General features: G+C 41.6%; 2 protein-coding genes and 1 long non-coding RNA gene across 5 annotated transcripts; 1 reads left to right on the top strand and 2 right to left on the bottom strand.

Annotated features, from left to right (window-relative positions):
* Positions 1–346: 346 nt before the first annotated feature.
* Positions 347–18,476, bottom strand: VAMP2 (vesicle associated membrane protein 2). 2 transcript variants are annotated; one of them, XM_051995734.1, is made up of 6 exons: positions 18,380–18,476; positions 4,838–4,921; positions 3,673–3,793; positions 2,791–2,949; positions 2,279–2,330; positions 347–2,019 (listed from the first exon to the last, which is right to left on the bottom strand). In XM_051995734.1, exons 1-6 carry the CDS (start codon positions 18,427–18,429, stop codon positions 2,003–2,005), a joined length of 483 nt encoding a protein of 160 aa, XP_051851694.1. In that variant the 5' UTR covers positions 18,430–18,476; the 3' UTR covers positions 347–2,002. The 2 variants fall into 2 exon arrangements, with proteins under 2 accessions (XP_051851694.1, XP_051851693.1); XM_051995733.1 differs by lacking the exon at positions 18,380–18,476 and having other exon boundaries at positions 4,838–5,058.
* On the top strand, positions 4,662–14,029 carry LOC127560848 (uncharacterized). The gene is made up of 2 exons (XR_007953417.1): positions 4,662–4,769; positions 9,612–14,029. It is a non-coding gene; the product is annotated as an uncharacterized LOC127560848 (long non-coding RNA).
* On the bottom strand, positions 18,193–21,197 carry TMEM107 (transmembrane protein 107). 2 transcript variants are annotated; one of them, XM_051995735.1, is made up of 5 exons: positions 20,966–21,197; positions 20,308–20,375; positions 20,046–20,146; positions 19,611–19,707; positions 18,193–19,497 (listed from the first exon to the last, which is right to left on the bottom strand). In XM_051995735.1, the coding sequence occupies exons 1-5, from the start codon at positions 21,050–21,052 to the stop codon at positions 19,428–19,430; spliced, it is 423 nt and encodes a 140-aa protein (XP_051851695.1). In that variant the 5' UTR covers positions 21,053–21,197; the 3' UTR covers positions 18,193–19,427. The 2 variants fall into 2 exon arrangements, with proteins under 2 accessions (XP_051851695.1, XP_051851697.1); XM_051995737.1 differs by having other exon boundaries at positions 18,193–18,540; positions 20,966–21,191.
* Between the last annotated feature and the right edge of the window lie 806 nt (positions 21,198–22,003).

The following is a 22,003-nucleotide window of genomic DNA, read 5'->3' as shown; positions in this document are numbered from 1 at the left end:
AAGAGAGGAAATTGTCAATGGCTATGAAAATTTTTTGTAATTATAAGGAATTCTTTCCATTACACAACCCTAATTCCTCCTTGTGACTAGCTTTGGAATTACATTTCCCCCTTAGTTCAGGTCAGAGATTCAAGTAAGTGTCTTGCTTCCGCAGTCTCCTTTTTTGTCCATTTTCTCTAGCTTTCTCTCCCAACAACCCTCTTTCCTAGCCTTAAGCTAACCATTCTTCCCCTCTCTCTACAAGAGTCTAATGCTTCTCACTTTCTCCATATGCACAGCCAACTTGTGTCCCCCTCACATTAGAAAAGCCAGGTTCCCCAACCTGAACAAAGATGGACAAACACTATTTGGTTTCTCATCACACATTTATTTATTGTACATTTTCACAATCTGGATTTGCCACAGAATTGGGGGTACTGAATGGGGCAGGGTAGGGATAGGGAATGAGGAGGGGGTCTAGAACAATACCCCACCCCCACATCTCCACCACCCCCAACCCAGTAGGCAGCTCTCTTTTTTCTCAACCTCCCAGAAAGTAGGATGGAGGAACATGGAGATCTAGTGGCAAGTAAAAGGATTATATCCTTCCCTCCATGTTCTCCCCAAATTGTGCCATTTAAAGAGACTTTTTGACCCTTCTTCAACTACTAACTCCCCTTATCTTAGAGGACCTCACAGGAACCATTTCCTTCTTCCCTTGGAGAGAGGAAGGTATAAAATGTCTCTTCCACCCCCAACAACACATTCTGGCAGTGACTATTTCCCCCTTCCTTGAATTTAGGGGGGCATCCAAGGGAGGTGGGCAATGACAGGACTTTGCAAACCCTCCCCAGAATACCAGAGTGGGCTCTCAGCTCTGTTCCCCACAAGGAGGTGGTTCAGAGGGGAGGAGGTCCATGGAGGACTTGTGAGGTGTTCCTCAGCCCCCTTACCAGACTCCCCACGGCAGTGACAGCCCTTATTGGCTGGTGGCCTCCCCTCTTAGATAAGAATCGGAATGTAACAGGGTTCCCCAATTCATCCCAGCTGGGGTGGGAAGGGCAGGTGAGGGGGACCTTTTTGAGAATGTCAGTGAGTCCCCCCTACCAAATATGGGGAGTAGGAATGTGGAGACCCCCAGTGGCAGAATTATTGGTCCATCAAAACATTTAACTTTAAGACACTTACATACCAGCTGTGGGGTTGAGAGTGGGGAGGCATTTGTGGGAAGAAGGAATTGGGAAAAGATGATGATAGATAAGAGTTAGAAGGAAATGGATGGTGGAAAAAATGGAATGGGGGGAGGCCACAGGCCCCCATGTGTTAAAAATCAAAGAACCCCTCACTCATGTAAAGGTCGTGCAAATAAGGGTAAAATTGGAGGACCCATAGGTATGTTTCATGGGTAAAAGAGGGAGACCCAATATAGGTCAGGAGGCAGGAATGACTGAAAAGCAAACCCAAAAGGGTATGGTTGGTTATGTAAATGACATGCTAATTTAAATGCTCAAAGCTCCCAGGAGACACTGTGGAGGAAAAGGTGGCTAAGGAAATGTTTGTCACAGTCCATATGATTGGATACTCCATAAATAAGGGGGAGCCCTAGGCCCTGGGAGGAAAGAGATGGGTGGAAGAGATGAATAGCTAAATCCAGGCAAAAAGGAAGATGGAAGAATAGAGAATGTTGCATAGCAAATGCACATGAGAGGACTGTGGGTCAAAATAAAAGTAGAGGAATGAAAAGTTAGGAGAAAAAAAAAAGGGTGATGAGCAAGGGAGAGAAGTTAAGAGAAGTTAAGAACAACCAGAAAAAATCTTCTAGTAATAAAACTACAAACAGACCAAATATATATATAATATTATATATGTATAAATAACAGCTGGCTATTTACAAGGGGAGACACACACACGCAGACACACCGGAGGTGGGACAGGAAAAGGGGCTGGAAGATATGGCTGAGAGGGGGAGAGCCATGGAAGGGAGGGAGCCCTCTCCCGGGCAGGGACAGCTCCTGCTGTGGGCTTAGGTGCTGAAATAAACTGTGGAGAGACCCAAAGAGTGTTAGGGTCAGGTTTGGTCCATAGCTCCCCAGCTGGGGGAATTTCTCACTTATACTTAGCCCTCCTTAGTTCTCCCCAGCCCCCCCCCACCCTCAGAGTTTCATCAGTCTTTGTCAGGAGAGTAAACTTTGGGGATGCTGGTGGGACTCATGATCTTACAAGGGGCTGATGGAAAAGACTGTTTCTTTTTCTTCCTAGACCATAGTATGTGAACCTCCTCCCTCAACTTCCCACTCACCAATGATAAGGATGAGGATGATGGCGCATATCACTCCAAGGATGATCATCATCTGGGGTAAAGGAAGAAAGAAAGGGAAAAAAGGTGAAATAAGGAGGTAGAGAAAAGATGAGGGGGAAAAAGAAGAAAAAAAGGGAAAAAGAAGAAAGGGAGAGGAAGGAGAAAAAGAGAAGAGGGATTGGGAAGGAGAGGGGGTCATAATCCAGTTAGTAGGGGAAAAGATCAGAGCACCAAGCTCTACCTACTTCCCACCCTCCAAATCATTTCCTGAAAAAAAAAAAAACTCTACAATATATCAAGGGGGGCAGAGAAGACTCTTAATGATCAATTAATATGGCCCCTTCATTTTAGAGAGAAGAAAACTGAAACTCAGAAAGAAGTGACTCACCCAAGGTCACAGTTTTAATTAAGTGTTGATCAGGCCTAAGAACACTTTATTCCATTCCTTCAGATGCCTCTCCTGGCTAATCCACCCTGTGGAACCACCCTATCCCCTCCTCCAGCCTCCTTACTTTGAGGTTTTTCCACCAGTATTTACGCTTGAGTTTAGCAGCGCTTGTCTCAAACTGGGAAGCCCCAGCCTGGAGGGCATCTGCACGGTCATCTAGTTCTGATAACTTCTGGTCCCGTTCTAGAACCTTGTCCACATTCACCCGCATGATATCCACCACCTAGACAATGGAGGGGGAGAGGGTTGACATGTTTAAACTCCTGCCACGGATTCACACAAGCAATATACCAACAATGTCACAAACTATACCAGGAAAAAACTTAAAGCATCACATAAATAGGGCAACACCCCAAGGACATACATCTGGTATATATGCTAAGACACAAATCTTGGGCTGACTATAATCTGATGTGAGAAACTATCAGAAACACAGAGTAAATAATTCCAGGGACACATGCTTAAGGCATAATGCATATACAGTACTCCACCAGGGACACAGAGCAAGGGCATGCCAGCAGCTGATCCAGATACATGCCTTGGACATACTATTAGAACTCATTGACACACTGGGTGTAGGTCAGAAACCTCCTCTTTGTAAAGAGGCAAAGGCATAAAACAATGAGACTTACCCACTATCTACAAACCTCCTACATGCCTAGTGTACAACAGCCCAACACATCAGGCCCAGACCTCAAAGGGTAAAGCAAAGGAGCAATGCCAACTAACTTACCAGGCATGACAACAGTGACAGAGGTCGATGTCCAACACTGCTGACACAAAACATTTGTGCCTCTTATCCTAACCTCCCTCCCATCCCAATGCTATATATACTTCAAGGCACACAGCAGTGAGCTGTCCGTGGTACTGATCACAAGGCAACCGTTCTTAACCACTTCAACCTCCCCCACTTCCCTTTCTTTTACATCTCCTCCTCTGGGCTCACCTCATCCACCTGGGCCTGGGTTTGCTGCAGCCTCCTGTTGCTAGTGAGGTTTGGGGGAGCAGCAGGAGGACCCCCTTCTCCTGCTGGGGCAGCAGGAGGCATGGCAGTAGCAGGAGCAGACCTGAGGGTGTAAGTGGCAAAGGTGTCTTGACACAAGGACATCCAGCCCTTCACAGCAGACTCTGCAGAGCCTCTCCTCTCCCGGGGCCCCAGCTTTCCTCTCAAAGAAAAGACCTCCCAGACTTATTCTGAATCTGTCTCCTCTCTTAGCCTCAGTTTCCCCCTAAAGAATGAGGGATTGGGTTAGAGCACTGTGGTAGTGACTCCTCACCTCCTCTTCTCAAGGCCCCTTGACAGCCTGATGACTGCGGACAGGCCCCTAATCCTCAGCCTGGGAGTTGGAGAGGTGGGGGATAGGTTGGTGTAGACTGCCAAGAGCAGTGAGATTTTGAAGGGTGGCTGGGGCAGGCATGTGAAGCAGAGACGCTGGGGTCACCCGTGCAGGGCTGGTGAAAGGAAATCTCTAGGGGGTGGGTATAATTTACTGGACTCGAGGCTCCCAGTCTAGGTCTTCGATCCGCATCCCTAGGTACTTCTGGGCCCGGGTATTTTTAGCTCCTAGTCCCTCATTCTCCGGAGGGTTAGACGGCTCCGACCCAGGCCCTTCTCTAAAAGCAAAAGCGACGCCCCCACGGCCAGCCGAGCTAGAAGGGACAGGACGGACAATACAGGGACAAGCAGGGACTGGACGGGGCGGCGGCGCGAAAGGCTGCAGCCCAAGATTCTCACCGCCCTGAGGCACGGCCCGGCCCAACTCCCAGAGGGTACGGGCAACGAAGGTGGGGACCGCCAGGAGGGCGGCGGCGGCGGCGGCTGCTGCGGGGAGAAGGAAGAAGAGGACGAGGAAAAAGAAGAAAAAAAGGAAAAAAAGAGGAAGAGGAGGAGGAGGAGGAGGAGAAGGAGAAGGAGGAGGAAGAAGAGGAGGAGAAGGAGAAGGAGGAGGAAGAGGAGGAGGAGAAGGAGGACGACGACGACAACCAGGAGGAGGAAGGAGTGACAGCCGGAGGGTGGCTCCGGGCAGTGCACAGGGGCCCAAGGTAACCCGGGGGACGGAGCCCAAGGTAGCCCGGGGGACGGCGCCAGGTGCCGGGCAGTGCAGACTCACATGGCGGGGGCGGGCGCGCGGGCGGGCGGGGACAGCGGCGGCGGCGGCTCCGGCTCGCGCTGGCTCCGAATGGTGCTGCCGAGCCTGGGGACGGGAAGATGGCGGCCGCGCGTCACCCACATCCGGGCACCCGTGGGCCAGACCGGGCGGGGGAGTGGGAAGAAAAGGAGGGGGGGAGCTGGGAAAAGGGGTTGAGGTGCCGCCATGTTGGATGCCCTGCTCCTTCCCTCCCCACCCCCTTCCTGAGATTCTGACCTGAGAGGAGCTCAGGACCCTCTAAAACGCCCCTCCCCAAATATTCAGATTATTCCCTGGATACCTATCTCCAACCCCCAAACTTCCTAAAGATCTCCAATCCCAAATTCCCAAACGTTCCCCAGCCCCCCAAATTCTTCAGCTCCATCCTCCTATTACCAGATTCCCAAATCTACAAAATTATCACACAGTACACCCAACACCTCAACCTCTAAACTACAACATTCCAAAATTCAGTCTTTACAATTTTCTCAAGCCCCAACATTTCTAACCTAAAACATCCAAGTCATTAACCCTCAAGTTTAACTCCAAAGCTTATAATAGCCCTTGAAACTCCTTTGATATTCCAGTGCTTCAAATCCCCAAACCAAAACTTTAATATTCTTGATCCCCCAAATTTCCAAAAACAACATTCAAAATGCTAAACTTCAAGCACTTAAACCTGCAATATCTCAAACCAACTTCACTTCAGATATAATATACCCCAACCTTCCAATACCTCAGGAATACCTTAGAGAGAAGAAAACTGATTAATTAAGTGTTGATGAGGCCTAAGAACACTTTACTCCATTCCTTCAGATGCCTCTCCTGGCTAATCCACCCTATGGAACCACCCTATCCCCTTCTCCAGCCTCCTTACTTTGAGGTTTTTCCACCAGTATTTACGCTTGAGTTTAGCAGCACTTATTTCCCTAATTTCCAAGACTTTAAACAGTTGGTACCCCAACTCTCAAAGTTCCAACAATTCAATTTTTCACCTTAAACTTCCTATACACAAACTTCAACTGACATACCACACTTTAATTTCCCTCTAGTGCCTAACTGATAAGCCTTAAACCCTGATCTAAACACTAGAATCCTAATATTCCAACTCCCCTAGAATGATAAGATTCCAACTTCAGACTGTACAACTCCCCAGTTCCTACTTCACACTATACACCTTAACTTCAGCATCCAATCCCAACATAAGAATATCCCAACCCAACAATACAGTTCCCCAAATTAAAGTACTCCAATCTTTGACTCCAACCACACATAGTCCATTCTTCAAAGCCCTAGTTTTAAGTTATTTTGTCCTAGATGACTTAACTCAACCCCCCACCTCCCAGACCTAACATTCAAAACAAAAATACTACTATCCCAACCCTTATAGAAAGAGGACAGTTTTCTTCAAGGGGATTCAGAAGGAAAAAGAAAGTCCAATTTGTCCCCAAGTCTGGCCTCACCATCCCTGTATTTTGATCCCCATTCCTTGTGACTTTAACTACACTGGTATCAGGAGGGTTTGGAACTGAAAGGGATTTCAAAGAACATCTCAGGGTGACAACAAAAATCCGTGTTGCAAATGAGGAAACAGTTCCAGAGTAGTGATTTGTCTGAGATTACAACTCTAGTAATTGGCATTTTCAGAATTCAGATCTAGTGCTTCTGATTCATCCTTAGTCACAGGGGCCCTAGACACAGAAGCCCTAGAAAACTCAGGTGAGAAAAGGGAAAGCAGAGTGGGAAAGAGGGGAGTCTAAGAAATATACGGGTGTAAGCTTTTTACTGGACCAACAATCTAACCAGGACTACTCACAATCAAAGCTCAATGTCTCTACTTGCAGGATGGTAAAGGAGGCATCTATTACCTTCAAACCCCATCCTTAAAATCTTCACTAAAGTCTACCATCTCCTCAAGCTATCATCATTTAGATTCCCTCCTTTATTCAGCAAATTCTTGAAAAACATGAGTACACTAGTAGTCTTTACTTCTCTATTTACTTCTAGACATGTACATTTTGTCTTCCAACTTCATCAGTAGACTGGAACCATAAACCAAGTTAACAATGATATCTTAATCTTAATAACAATTAATATCTTAATTAAATGAGAGGGGTTTTTTTTTCAGTCCTCAAACCTCAGCTAATGTGCTCCATTTGATATTTTTGGCCATTCTCTCCTCCTGGATACTTCCTCCTCTCTTGTGTTTTGTGACACTATTCTCTCCTTATTCTCTTCCTTTTTAACCAATATTTTACCTTTTTTGTCATCAACCCTTTTGACAGCTTGATGAAGCCTGGGTACTCCCCAGATTAATGTTTGTAGGCATATAAAATAAAATAGATTACAAAAGAAACTAATCACATTGAAATAGTTATCAAAATATTGTTTTAAAAGTTCAGAAATAGCTTGATATCTGATCCACTGACCACCTGGGGAGGGTCAGTGGACCCTAGGTCCTGCTCAGTCTCCTTTACTGATTCATTATCACTATATTTAATGATGACTATGTGCTAAAACACTTTGCAATTATCTCATGTCACTCTCAACAACCCTGAAAATTAGATGCTATCCTTATTTTACAGTTGAGGAAACTGAGGCAAACAGGTTTAATGACTTGCTCAGGATCACACAGCTAGTAAGTATCTGAAGTTAGAGATGAAATCAAATCTTCTTAACTCCAGGACTGGTGATCTGTCCACAGTGTCATAGATGTTTCTTAACAAAAGATTGTTCCCAATTCTCTATGTCAATGAGTCACAGATTTATACATCTATTCCCAGTTTCTCCCCAGAGCAACATCACCCCTTAAATATTGAATTTTAAAGCTGATTTCAATATCTTTGCTCCCAAACCCACGTGTCTTCTAAACTTTCCCATTTCTGTAAAAAGCACTATACTCTTCTTCCAGTTTTTCAGTAATTTAATATTTATCACTCCTACTTCTCTACCCCATGTATCCAATCAATGGTCAAGTCTTGCTATTTCTATGTTTATGGTACCTCTTTCCAATGGATCCCTCTCTCTGTTCGGATTTTAAAACTTCTAAGATTTAAACAGATTTTAATTTCTAACTTTTGTTCTTACATCTCCTAGATTAATGCCATCCTTTCTCTTGCTCTCTCCCATATCCCAGAGAACCATTTTTTTTTAAACAAAGAATAATTTTTTTTTAAAAAAGAGGAAGAAAAAAATTTCTAAAACAAATCTACCTAAAACAAAACTCCTGGCAATATAGGCAATGCTCCATACCTGTGGACCAGGAGTAGCTGGAAGTGTTTTCTTATAGTTCTTCTTTGGGACCAAATTTGTTTTTAATTTCACATTTATTTTCCAGTGTTTTATAGTTATTGTGCATTATTGTAGTCACTTCAACAAGCATTTACTAAGTACTTAACCACATTCTGAACATTGTGTTACATGCTAAGGGATGCAAAGAAAGGGGAAAATAATCTCTGTCCTCTAGAAACTTGGATTTTTTTAAGAAGTGAAATGATGGATAGTGCTGAACTTGGAGTTAGGAAGATCTGATTTCAAATTCTACCTCATATACTTACAAGCTATGTGACTCTCTGGGCAAATCATTAAACTTCTCTTGGCCCTAGTTCCTCATCCACTGTGTCACAACTGCCAAATAGCTAGCATGCATATAATATATTAAGGTTTGCAAAGCATTTACATGTAAGCTAATTTGATTCTCACAATAAATCTGAGAAGTAGATGCTATTATTAGCTTCATTTTACCAATGAGGAAACTGAGGATGAAAGTTCAAGAAACTTGTGCAGGGTCACATAACTAGTGTGTGCCGCCAAGTCTAATACACTATCTGCTATTGTTTCCTAGCTGCCTGCATAAGACAAAAATTGCTGCCCAGGATTAAAATTAAATTTTCTGATTATCAGAATACTTCTTTCCATAATGGTATAATAGGTAGGTGTCTTAGGCTTCAGTTTCTTCTGTGTTGTGTTATCACTAAGAAACACTTGTTACTCCCAATTGTGCATGGTATAGTGTTATACACTATACAGAGAACATAAGTGTTAGTTTGCTGCTATTCTGAGTGCATAAGGCCCTTAAAACACATGTGAGTTAATATCAATAGTCAATAATTTATTAATACTGTAATCTTATTGCTGATCTATATGTTAGGTATATTGATAAAAATTAATCCTTATCCCAATATCTTTTAGTTTTGTGAAATATATATTCAAATTTAGATCTGAGAAGTAGAAGGACTCAAAGATTCCCTTCTTACTGGTTACATGAACTATATGACATTGCTAGCAAGTGGTCATTTAACCTCCACTTGAACATCCCAATTGATGGTTGCTTTCTGGGGTGGCACATTTTTAACTCTCATTGATAGGAAGTGCTTTCTTCTAATGAGTTGAAATCACCAGTGTGTATATGTATACATGATTTTTAAATCCCTTCCCTCTTTCCTGATTTCTAGTTTAATATTCCCAATTATCTGTGGGACATAGGGTAATATCACTCTTGAATATTCTCATAAAAATTAGTCTCTGTGATTTTCCTATCACTATTGATGTCACCAACTTTCTTACTACCTAGGCCAGAAATATTATTGACCTCTTCCAGCTAAATTCAATAGTGACTATAATATGCAAAGGTGTTATGTTAGTTGCTAAAGAATAAGCAGATAAGGGGGAATAAAACACCCTTTTAAGATCATGGGATATTAAGAGTTGGAGTCACCTTAGAAATCTCTTAATCCAGCTGTTCATTTTTTTGCAGATAAATATCCAGAAAGGTTGTCATTTGTGTGGAGGGCCAGAACTCTGAAGAGGTATACTCGAATCAAGGACAGAATGGTGCTTGTGGTTGAGCACCTACTCAGTGTGAGATAATGGTTCTCTATGGTGATGTAATGGTTGTGCTTGCTAAGTGTGCTGTAGTGATGTAATCATACTGAGATATTTAAGGGAGTCTCAAACACAGAATATGTTCTCAGCCACAGCTCTCAGCCACAGACACAGAGAAGACTTCAGCTCCAAACTTCAGATTCCCTACTCCATCTTTGACTAGCCACGTGGTAGCTCTCCTGCTTCTTTCACTTTTCCACCTAAAGACCAAGGACTCGGGCTGATCTTGAGGTCTTCCAGAGAGCTAACCCTGACCTTACATTTTTTAAGACAAACATGGGGCCCTAGAAACCCAAGGTCTTGGAAAGCAGGGTATAAAGCAGTTCTACTGTTGCAATCTTAAGCTCAGTGGAGAAGTCCCTGTGACCCAGAAATAGGGTGAGTATAAAAATAGACAAACAGGAAACTTTGGGAAGGGCTAAACTACTCACTTTCAGTTTTTTTAGCTGAAATGGGGCAAATACTTAAAAAAGAACATCCTCCACCCTAAAGGAAGTATGTAGAATGCATAGTTAGGTTAATAAAGAAGCAAGATTTGTTGGTAACTCAGAGGCAGATTACTGGACTCTTAAATATATTAAAGTGCATGTGTCCTTGCTATCTAAGGAAGAAAAAGTAGAGTTAGATATGTGGGAACTAGTGGGAGAGCCACTAATTGAATATTATGAAGCTATGGGTCCTGATTCAATTCCTGAAGAAACATTCCTTATGTACAATATAATACAATTGGCTTTAAAGGCTCCCAAGTCTTAGTTACATCCTAGCAGGCACCCTTAGGGCATTCCCCATCTTCTGACCATCCTCCCTCAATTTTGCCTTTGTGGGTGGAGGGAGGAAGAGGAGTGGGAGGGACAGTGACACCATCAGCACCACCCATGTAGCAACTTTGTCTACCCACTATGACATGATTACAAAGGGCACTAATTAAAGTTAAAGAAGAAGGACAGGATGCATTGATTTGAGAATAAAAATATATCCTGCAATTGAAGAGTTTGACTCTTCAGATCAAGAAAAAAGAAGATACACTCTTTTAATATGGAAATTTTCAAAGACTTGCACTCTTTATGGGTCTACATCATCTTATATTAAGATATTATTAGAGAATTTGGCTTTTGAAGTTTTAACCCCTAATGACTGGAAATCTATAGCAAGGACATGTTTAAAACCTGGCCATATTTGTCATGGCTTTCTGAGTAGATTAAACTGTGTAGAATATAAGCCCAATTAAATAGATAACCTGGGGTTAATATACTAATCACTTTTGACCAACTAACAGGTGTAGATTCTTTTGCAGACACTTTAGCATAGATTAATTACCCTTTGACAGCATATGAACAAATTGCTTCTGCTGTTATCAAAGCATGGGGCATCCTCCCAGGAAGACAAGAAGATAGAGGGGAAGCTTTCACAAAAATAGCACAAGGTCCAAATGAACCCTTTGTTGATTCCGTGGGACATCTGCAGACAGCTGTCATACGAACTACTGGTGAAAATGTAGCAACAGAAATTATGATAAGACAATTTGCTAAAGAAAATACTAATGAAGTTTGTAGAAGAATTATACTAGGACTACACAAGGATGCTCTTTTAGATGAGATAATAAGATGTTGTAGCACAATGGGCACAAATATTTTTTATACCCAGGCTATGATGCAGACTTCCCAAAATCCAAACATGGGAAGACAAGGTCTCTTTTGGCAAGGGACTTCCAGAGAGACTCGTCAATGCTTTCAATGTGGTAAAGTAGAACATTTGAAAGCTCAATGTTGGCATAAAGATAGAATGAGAAAACAGGATGGGAGAACAAGGCCCAAAACCCCATGTCCAAAATGTAACAGAGGCTTTCATTGGGCATTAGAATGTAGATTGATTCAGAGAAATGGGATGTGGGACCCAGCCCTAGCACCCCAGGAAAAAAAAAACACTTGGGGCACAATGATAGCTGATGCTATACCCAGAGAGTCTTTAAGAGTTCTGTATTCAGACATGACCAATCAGCCGAGAAGCAATATGATGTGAGAAAGGGATTACAATTGGGGGGAATAGAGTTGTATGCAACTGGGACTACTGAGATATCTCCTGGAGAGGTGAAATCTGATCCTCCCCAGCCTATAGATCCCTTGCCTCCAGGCACAGTAGGCTTGACCATTTCACCTCCTGAGAGTACTTACAAAACAGTGTCTATCCATACATACATCCCATTTTGGGGAATGTGTAGATAATATCCCAGTCATTAATATAGGTAGACAATGTGTGACTTATCAACCAGGAGAAATAGTAGCATCAGGTTTACTGATACAGACTCCTAATAGGCAATCTGGTGATACTTGCCCAAAATTTGACTCCCAGCAATAAAATTCAGGAATTTTCTGGATTGCATCTATGCTCATGTAAATGTATGCAAATGGCATACCATTGAAAGGGTTGGTAGACACAGGTGCAGATTGTAGTCATTAGAGGTTGCAGCCAGCCCAGTCATTGGCCAAAGATTAAGGCAGACACCTTTATGTCTGGCACAGAAGGATCAATAGCAGCTGAAGTTAGTGATACCCCTTTGAGATAGACATTTGAAGGTGAAACAGGAATTGTTACTCCTTTGGTAGTTGAAAAGATCCCCATCAATCTGTGGGGAAGAGATATCTTACGATAATTAGGATTACAAATGAGTACTTTGGCTTTTTAGGCAGGATTGCTGTTGAAGGCCTGCCAATACTCTCACCTTCCTATTCAATGGAAAACTGATACACCAGTGTGGATAGAACAATGGCCCTTAGCTAGTGAAAAAAATTCAGGCCTTATTAGATATAATATGGGAACAACTTGATTAAGGACACTTATAACCTTCTCTAAGTCCTTGGAATTCCTTTGTATTTGTTATTTGAAAGAAAGAAAGAAAGAAAGAAAGAAAGAAAGAAAGAAAGAAAGAAAGAAAGAAAGAAAGAAAGAAAGAAAGAAAGAAAGAAAGAAAAGAAAAGAAAAGAAATCTGGAAAATGGGAGGATATTGACTGATTTAAGAAAAAATAAATCAACAGATGGAAACTATGGGAACTCTTCAGCCTGGACTTCAATCTACTACTCAATTGCCTAGAGAATAGCCTCTGACTTATAGACTTTAAGGATTGTTTCTATTCTATCCCTCTAGATAAGGAGGATATGAAAAGATTTGCCTTTTCAGTGACCAGTGTTAACTTAGCTGAGCCTTATAAAAAGATATTAATGGACAGTTTGACAGAATTAATGGACAGAAAATAAAAAATAGCCCTACTATGTGCCATTTGCATGTTGCTGCTATTCTCACTCCAGTAAGAAAAGCATTTCCAGAAGTTATGTTATTATATTACATGGATGACATCTTGGGTTGTGCACCTGAGGAGCGAATGTTAGAAGCATGTCTACAAAAGACCATGGAAACATTAAGGAACTACAAATTGCATATAGCTGCAGAAAAAATTCAAAGACATGCTCCTTTTCAATATTTAGGATATGAATTATATCCTAAGGTGCTTATAAAAACTTCCCTTAACAACAGAGAAGCTAATCAAACTGTGCATACCCTTTGACCCAGCAGTGTTACTACTGGGCTTATATCCCAAAGAGATTTTAAAGAAGTGAAAGGGACCTGTATGTGCAAGAATGTTTGTGGCAACCCTCTTTGCAGTAGCCAGAAACTGGAAACTGAGTGGATGGCCATGAATTGGAGAATGGCTGGATAAATTGTAGTATATGAATATTATGGAATATTATTGTTCTGTAAGAAATGATCAGCAGGATGATTTCAGAAAGGCCTAGAGAGACTTACATGAACTGATGCTGAGTGAAATGAGCAGGACCAGAAGATCATTATATACTTCAAACAATACTATATGATGATCAATTCTGATGGACATGGCCCTCTTCAACAATAAGATGAACCAAATCAGTTCCAATACGGCATTAATGAACTGAACCAGCTACACCCAGCAAAAGAACTCTGGAAGATGACTATGAACCACTACATAGAATTCCCAATCCCTCTATTTTTGTCTGCCTGCATTTTTTATTTCCTTCACAGGCTAATTGTACATTATGTCAAAGTCCAACTCTTTTTATATAGCAAAATAACTGTTTGGACATGTATACTTTAACATATTGAACATTTATTGGTCAACCTGCCATCTGTGGGAAGGGGTTGGGGAAAGGAGGGAAAAAGTTGTAACAAAAGGATTTGCAACTGTCAGTGCTGAAAAATTACCTATGCATATATCTTGTAAATAAAAAGCTATAATAATAATTTTTAAAAAAAGAAAGAAGCTAAACACTTTAAATGACTTTCAGAAATTGATAGGCGATATCCAATGGATGCATATAACATGTCCAGTGTTAGGCTTAACTACCTATCAATTGCAACCATTATATGACATTTTACGGGGGAGACAGTGCTTTAAACTCATCATGCCAGCTTAACAAAAGAAGCTCAAGAGGCTTTGAGAGAAAAGAACTGGTTTTATCCAATGTGGTTGAAAGAGTCACTCAAAAACCCTTGGAAATATCAGTTTTTACTACAAAAGAGGCACCCACAGCAGTCCTTCATCAAGGACACAGTGTGGTAGAGTAAGTGAACCTCCCAGCACAATCAGAACAAATCCTTACTCTTTACCCAGTGCTTGTGGCTAGAATTTTATTAAAGGCCATTAAGCGAGTAGTACAATTCTTTGGGATAAGACTTGACAAGATATGCACCTTTTATACCAATGCACAAATTAATGTATGCTGTGAAACCATCACAGAGTGGCAAATTTTATTGGCCATGACTCCAAATTTTACACACGGGTCTCCATTAAAGATAATCAGACTATTATATAATTGGCAATGGATTTTTGAAGAAAAGGTTTCTAAGGTTCCTCTTGAAGGACCAACTATCTTTACAGATGCATCCAAACATAACATTTGTGCTGTATACTCTCATGACTTAACAATAAAGAGAGTAGTCAGAACTCTTTTTCAGTCCACTCAGCAGAATGAATTGTGTGCAACCATGCTAGCTTTTACTTATTATCCAGGAGATTATAAATATAATATCTGATTCAGCCTATTCAGTAGGTGTGGCACAAAGAATTGCCACAGCCCAAATAAGATTTGTAGCTTCTAATCTATATCAGCTCTTTAAGGAACTTCAAGAACAAGTGAGAAAGCATCCAGGTAAGATTTATATCTTGCATGTCCACTCTCATAGTGGATTTCCATGTCCAATTTTTGATGGTAATTCAAAGGCAGATAGCCTTCTAACCATATTAACCAATACTCCTTTATTTCAGGAAGCCCAAGAATCTCATTCTAAGTATCATCAGGCTGCTCAAACTTTACGTTTGCAATTTGGGATAACAAAAGAGGAAGCTAGGAGCATAGTAGAAGCCTGTAAGCTTGCCTTCCTTTTCATACTCCTACACTCCCTCCAGAGAAAAACATTTGGCAAATGGATTTGACCCATTATAAATCTTTTGGTCGTCCATCTTTTATCCATATTGTAGTAGACACCTTTTCAGGATTTATTTTTGCAACACCAGCAGCAAAAGAGACAGCCCAAGTGGTCACTGAATTCCTTATACAAGCTTTTGCAATTATTGATGTGCCACAAGCAATAAAAAACAGAGAATAGACCTGCATATACTTCTAAACATTTTGCACACTTTTGTGTACAATATCAGATTTTATACACTACTGACATACCTTTTAATCCTCAAGGACAGGCAATAGTAGAGAGGAGAAACAGAAACATCAAGATGCTCCTCCAAAAACAAAAGAAAGGGGAAGTCACAGGTAACCCTAGAGAACTTTTAAATTTAGCTCTTTACACTATTTTTTGATTTTTGATAAAAATGCACTGACTCCGGCAGACAGGTTTTATAACCCACCAGAAGGGCAGTGCCCAGTGTGAACAGCTTCATTATCTTTAGATAATCGCCAGGTGATGTGGAGAGATCCAGAAAGTGGTAAATAGAAGGGATCAGATAGGTTAACTGCTTGGGAGAGAGGGTTTGCTTGTATCTCTACCATCTCTCAAGCCATATTTGCCTTGTCCATTAGAGAGAGATGGAGCAGACTCTTGAAATGAAGAAGACCCTAGAAACATTGGGTGATTCCATCGCTGACTGTGCCCACCACTGAAAGAGCATGGCAGTTATGGTCCCTGATTCATGAACATCAAAAATTGATGCTGCAGGACTTTAAAACCAGCAGGAATCATTGGATTCCCTGAGACATGATAAGACTGTTGCAGGACTTCAAAATCTGCAGGGATCATTGGATCCCTGACATATGATGAGACTGTAGCAGGATATCAAAACTTGCAGGAATCATTGGATTCCCTAACATGTGAAATAATGGACAATAGATTGGTTTTGGACTATATTTTGGCTGCTGAAGGAGGTATATGTGCGCTTTTAATTTATATACCCTCTTTCTAGGACTTATAGACATGTATATTCATTCATATTGTTTGTTATATCACTATTGATTCATGTTGTTACATCACTACTAGCCTGAGTTATATTATGTGCTTGTGTAATACCTCCCATGCTGATGGATTTACGTATACCTGCTCTAATTTCAGCCCAAAGGAAAACTGCTAATATGTGGTTTGACTCCCATTTCCCTTTCGTGTTTTCACCTCCCATTCTGAGAAGTCAGGGAGAACATGATCACCTGTGTTCTAAAACAAAAGAAAGCAGATGTAGAAGGCTGGAACTCAGAAGAGGTATATTTGAATCAAGGACAGCATGATGCTTGTGGTTGAGCACTTACTCAGTGTGAGATAATGGTTTTCTATGATGATGTAATGGTTGTATGTGTTGTATGTGCTCAGTGTGCTGTAGTGATGTAATCATACTAAGGTATTTAAGGGAGTCTCAGACACAGAAGATGTTCTCAGTCACAGCTTTCAGCCACAGACACAAAGAAGACTTCAGGCTCCAAACTTCAATTTACAACTCCATCTTTGACTAGCCACATGGTAGCTCTTGTCTTTTTCACTTCTCCACCTAAAGACCAAGGACTCAGATTTTATGCCTTTAAGTCCTAAACTATTTGCCACACCCAAAAGCTACTTCACCCCTCAATATTGTTTTTTAAAATTATCAGTCATCTGACTTACACTCAAGACATATAAGCTCTGTGATAGAACACTAAACTTGGGAGTCAGGAATCAGATAAGAAATTATGACATTTGTATTCTTGAGTTGTCAACAAGCATTAAATACATTATTTGAGGTCCGCGGGAATACAAAGAAGGGCAAACACACTTGAGTTCACAGTCTAATGGGGGATAGCATATAAACAATTAGGTACATAGATTTATCTTTATATACCTATATATTTGAACATGTGTCTTATTCTTGCCCTCATTTGGTTATAAGCTCAAGATCATTTGGTCTTCCTTGGATTTAAGCAAAAGATCTGGAGGAAAATCCTGGCTGTGCCATTCATTATGTATTCTTAAGCAAATTGTAATGTCCAAGCCAGCTCTCTGGAGGACCTCAGGATCAGTCTGAGTCCTTGGCAGAATACTTAACTCTGGGCAGTCACTTCATTTGGGAATGCCCTAGTGTTACTCTGCAGCTCTTTACATTACCAGTTTCTGTTAATTCCCAGGGCTTCAGAGAATCATCTGGCCACTGACCTTTTGCAGTGTCAATCAATAATCCAGCTTACCTCTTCTGAAGTCTTCAAAGGTCTCTGGCTATGATTTTGTAAACCATAGTTTAATAACCAATAGCGCGCTCAAGAATAGCCATGGCCAAACTTAAAGTCTTTTATTATACTTGCTCACGTATTGCCTTGACCTGTTAACTCCCAAGTGAATACCAGGTCTGCAGGAGACCCATGTGCTCACTATCAAGCTCCTTACCTCTTATCTATCCATTCATTCAACTCCCCCAGGACAAAGAGACTGTCCTTTTCCTGTACAGGACTTAAGAAGGGTGTGTGAGGTCACATGCACAGCCAATCAGAAAAGGAGACATTCCCTGTTAATGAGGCTATCTTGATATGAGCAGAGTCCTGCTCACTAGGCAGTTTCTTGGTCACAGAAATTATCTCTGGGAACCTCAAAGTACTTCCAGGCTTCTTACTTCCTGTTTGCACTGGGTTTGACCATTGTAAAAAGACCCTAATGTGTATAGAGAAGTGTTATGTAGATATAAGGTATTACTATAGAAACATTTTATGAAGAATTGCTTTATATCATTCTTAGCATTTGTATATGGTTCCTAGTCTGGCACATAATAGACATCTAATGCTTATTGATTATTGACTAATAGCAAGTTTTTATTGTTGCTATTTTTACATTATATTTCCCAATGTAACCATCCCATCCCTTTTAGATAGGAATATAAAGAATGACTATTCCTTTTAACAAAAATTGAAAAAAAAAAGGGGGGGAGGGGCAAATTCAGCCAAAAAATTCTCAACCCATAGCTCCCAATTTCTTTTTGCTTTTATTTTAATATTTAGGGACAAAATAGGACCATGTTTTAATTTCATATTTATTTTCATTTCAAAGCTAAGATTCAGAAATTTAAAAGTGGAAGTAATCTTAGAGTTCATCTAGGACAATGTCTTCCTTCTACAAATGAAACGAAGATTTTAATGATAAAATAATTTACCCCAAATCCAGAACAGAATTGGAATACAAATTCCATGGTGTTTCTTCCATTCCTATTTCATTGCCCCAAGGTGTTCACTCCCATCTTTTCTTCAGGCACCATTAATCCTTTCTAGGGGAGTGTCACTCTTGCCTTCTAAAGTGGCATGTCTCATTCCAATCCTGTTGGAAAGAGTGAAGATTTGGGTTATACTATAAAAATGAACTCTTGACTTCACTCACTGATGGAGACAGGATACCATTTGCCCATCTCCTCACAATAATTCCATTTTACACAGGGATGAGGAAACAGGCTTAAAAAAGGTTAAGAGATTTTTCCAAGGTCACACAGTTAATCAGGGTCATGGGATTGTCCATTATGATACATAATTTGGGTGGTTCTAAGTATTGCTCATTTTACAGATGGGAAGAAGTCACATCAACTCAGGGCAAGCTTTGCTAATAATAAAGAATATTTTCTGGGAGCCATGGAACATTCTAGCCTGATCTACCCAATATAATGATCTACTGCATTGCCTTTCCTCAAGTCCTCACACAATGAGGGACTGTTCCATCTTTACCACAATCTAAAGAAGCCAATCTTAACTTCTTCATTCAAGAGTTCCCATAAGGAAAAAAGCCTCATGACTTTCATTTGCTTAAAGCCCCCATGACCCATGTTGTCACTGGCTGCATGTCTCAGTTTCTGGGATTTAGACCACAATCCTCAAAAAGGGGGCACCAGTAACTTTAAGGTCCTGCATGGATGGGAAAGCACCAAGTTTCTCTTCCAGCAAGCCCTGTTCATCTAGCTCTTCTTTTCTATGTATGATATGGCCAGCACCCAATGGCCTCTGTTCCTGTTTCACCAACTTTAGTTATAGTACAAAAGTTTAGTTTTATTACAAAGCATAAGATACAAAATCATTGTGTCCAAATTCCAAGGAGAGAAAAACATTGCAAATGAGTTCCCCAAACACTGTCACCATTAGTCTTCCCATGTTTTCTCCAAGGACTGAGAGCTGATTGTAAAGCTTTTTTCAGTCTTCTTCCCCACATTTGTAGGAGAATCAGAAGGATTTTTTCTTTAACACGAAGACAGTGATGAACATTATTACTTCAGTGAAAGCTGGAAGAACACTGCGAGAGGGAGGTGTGATCAAAGACTTCCTCTTAAGAAAGATTCCCAGCCCCCAAATCCACACCCTATTCGAGAACATCCCTTAAACCATAGCTGCCCTCAAGTGCCACACCTGCAGAAGGTGAAGATGTACCAATAGGTGGAGCACTCCCAAGCCTCGAAGACGAAGAAGGCCAAAGACACAGCTGCGCAACAATGCATCGCGATAGCTTATGCTGAATCAGGGAAAAGAAACACTAGAACTACATTTCCCAGCATATTTGGGAAATGTTGGGCAATACTCCAGCAGGACTAGGTCCTCTGGCATGGAAAGGGAAGAAACTTCACTTCCTTTCCCAGCCAGCAAATTAAACCAGGTTTTTAGGAGCAGAGATGTTTAATTCTCTTTCCTTTCTTCTCCTCGACCACTGTTTTTGTAACTGCCATGTTAGAAGAGGCTCCATCTTGTGCCAAGTCAAATCAGAGATCCATACCCTGCTCAGGCCTAGCACCCCTTGATCTAGGAAACCATGCCATTGGCCACTAGGATAAAAAGTTGAAAGGATACAAAAGAGGCTCTGAGTGTTGTTGAACATGGACACGCCTGAAAAGAAACCTGCCAGTTCTACCAGGAAGAGGCCCAATGTAATGGAGAGAGCAGTGACCAGCCTAAGTGGGAACAGAGAAGTCCTGGAGTCCATCCTTCCCAAGCATTAGCCCCTCCCCCCCTTTCCAGGTATTTTCTCCAGGACAGCTCAATTCCTCCACCCCAAACCAAAGGGGGGGAGGGGAGGCCTCCCACACTCTCCCATCCACCCTAGTTGGCTCACTCAGAATCCTCCTTCTTATACTGGTCGGAAGTGAAACTGGGGGGCAAACTGGCTCGAATATTGTCATCCTAAGGGAGGAAAAAAAGATTAGGAACAAACAAGATTTGTAAACCAGAGTAGAAAAGAAATTATAGTTGCAGGGAAGCCAGGGTCTGCCCCTTCCTCCCATTCAGCCATGAAACGTAGAAGCTAGAGAGAGGTCCTTAAAATGCCAACAATTTAAACTCAACCACTTTCTTTTGTTGTGGAACAAATTAAGCTTCACAGGCCGAGAGTCCTTAAAGTCACACAATGGAAATACTAAATCCTAAAGCAGATTGATTTCCTGATTCCCAGGTAGGAGCGGTTCAGGATGCACCAACAGCCTCTAACAGGTAGCCCTTCCGCACTGCACTTAGAAGGGAAGAAACAATAACTCGTTAATGGAGGTGGGAGAATATTTCTTAAAAGAAATGGTTAAGGTTTTGCAACCGCAGGCGCAGAAGCCATAGGTTGGAAAGTAAAGAAAGGCGCAGGCGCAGGCCCGGGGAGAAAAGTAGTTCTGGCTTATCTCAGACACTCGCGACTTTCGTTACCCGCTCAAACCTTAGGCCAAGGAAAGGGGGCGAGGTGACCCGGAGAAAGTGAAGGGGAAAGGCTGTGATAGAGGTTATTTTACCCGCGTCCAGAAGATGGTTATCACGATCACCAAATGAGCTAGCAACGTCAGAAAACGAGAGGGCACCAGTCCAGAGACCTGCCCCATCCTTTCCGAGGGCCTGCGTCGTACTCTTAAGGATCTACAATTCTTTCCGGCACCTCGTTGCTGCCTCCCGGTTGCCTATGGCAACAACGGGATTTTTTTTTTTTTTTCTTCTGTTATGAGGGGCTAAACTACCCTAAAAATCTCGCGAGAAGTAGCAATTACACTGCGAGACACTGAATTTAAAGCAGCCCTCTACTAAACTGTAGCAAGCACCATTCTTCGCGCGGGATCCCTACCTATAAAGAGATTCTCGCATATAACCATGTATGCGTGGCCTCCTCCCCCGACACTGGCCTTTGTCCTTTTAGAATTTACCCTGTTCTCTATAAAATCAGTCCCGCTGATTTATAGAGTTCTTTCTCCCGGTCTTTATCTCACCCTTGTTAACTCTGATTCATTTACATTCCATTTTTACTGTCATCTTCCTACTAAACGAAGTTCTCAGAGCACTTGTAATGATTTGTCTATACATATCCCCAACTCCTAGCACCGGACCTTTTCCTTGGGTTTGTTTAATAACCGCGAATGAATGAATATTAAGCCTTTACCAAATGCCGGCACTGTTAGCCGCTGAGAATAAATACTAAAACAAAAAACTAGACCTCCCCACTTTTAAGGAGTTTGTATGTTAGGAATGAATGAATGAATGAATGGAAAACTAAGTGCTTACCTTGCTAAAAGTGCTAAAGGCTGACTGTGCAAATAATTTTTTAAAAAACAGTCGTCCCACACTGATGCATTGTTGGTGGAGTTGTGAACTAATCCAACCACTGGAGAGCAATCTGGAATTATGCCCAAAAAGTTATCAAACTGTGCATACCCTTTGATCCAGCAGTGTTACTACTGGCCTTATGCCCCAAAGAGATACTAAAGAAGGGAAAGGGACCTGTATGTGCCAAAATGTTTGTGGCAGCCCTGTTTGTAGTGGCTAGAAACTGGAAAATGAATGGA

Source organism: Antechinus flavipes, chromosome 4 (assembly GCF_016432865.1).
Source record: "Antechinus flavipes isolate AdamAnt ecotype Samford, QLD, Australia chromosome 4, AdamAnt_v2, whole genome shotgun sequence".
NCBI lineage: Eukaryota > Metazoa > Chordata > Mammalia > Dasyuromorphia > Dasyuridae > Antechinus > Antechinus flavipes.
The sequence above is the reverse complement of the archived record's forward strand: the minus strand, read 5'-3'. Positions and strand labels throughout refer to the sequence as shown.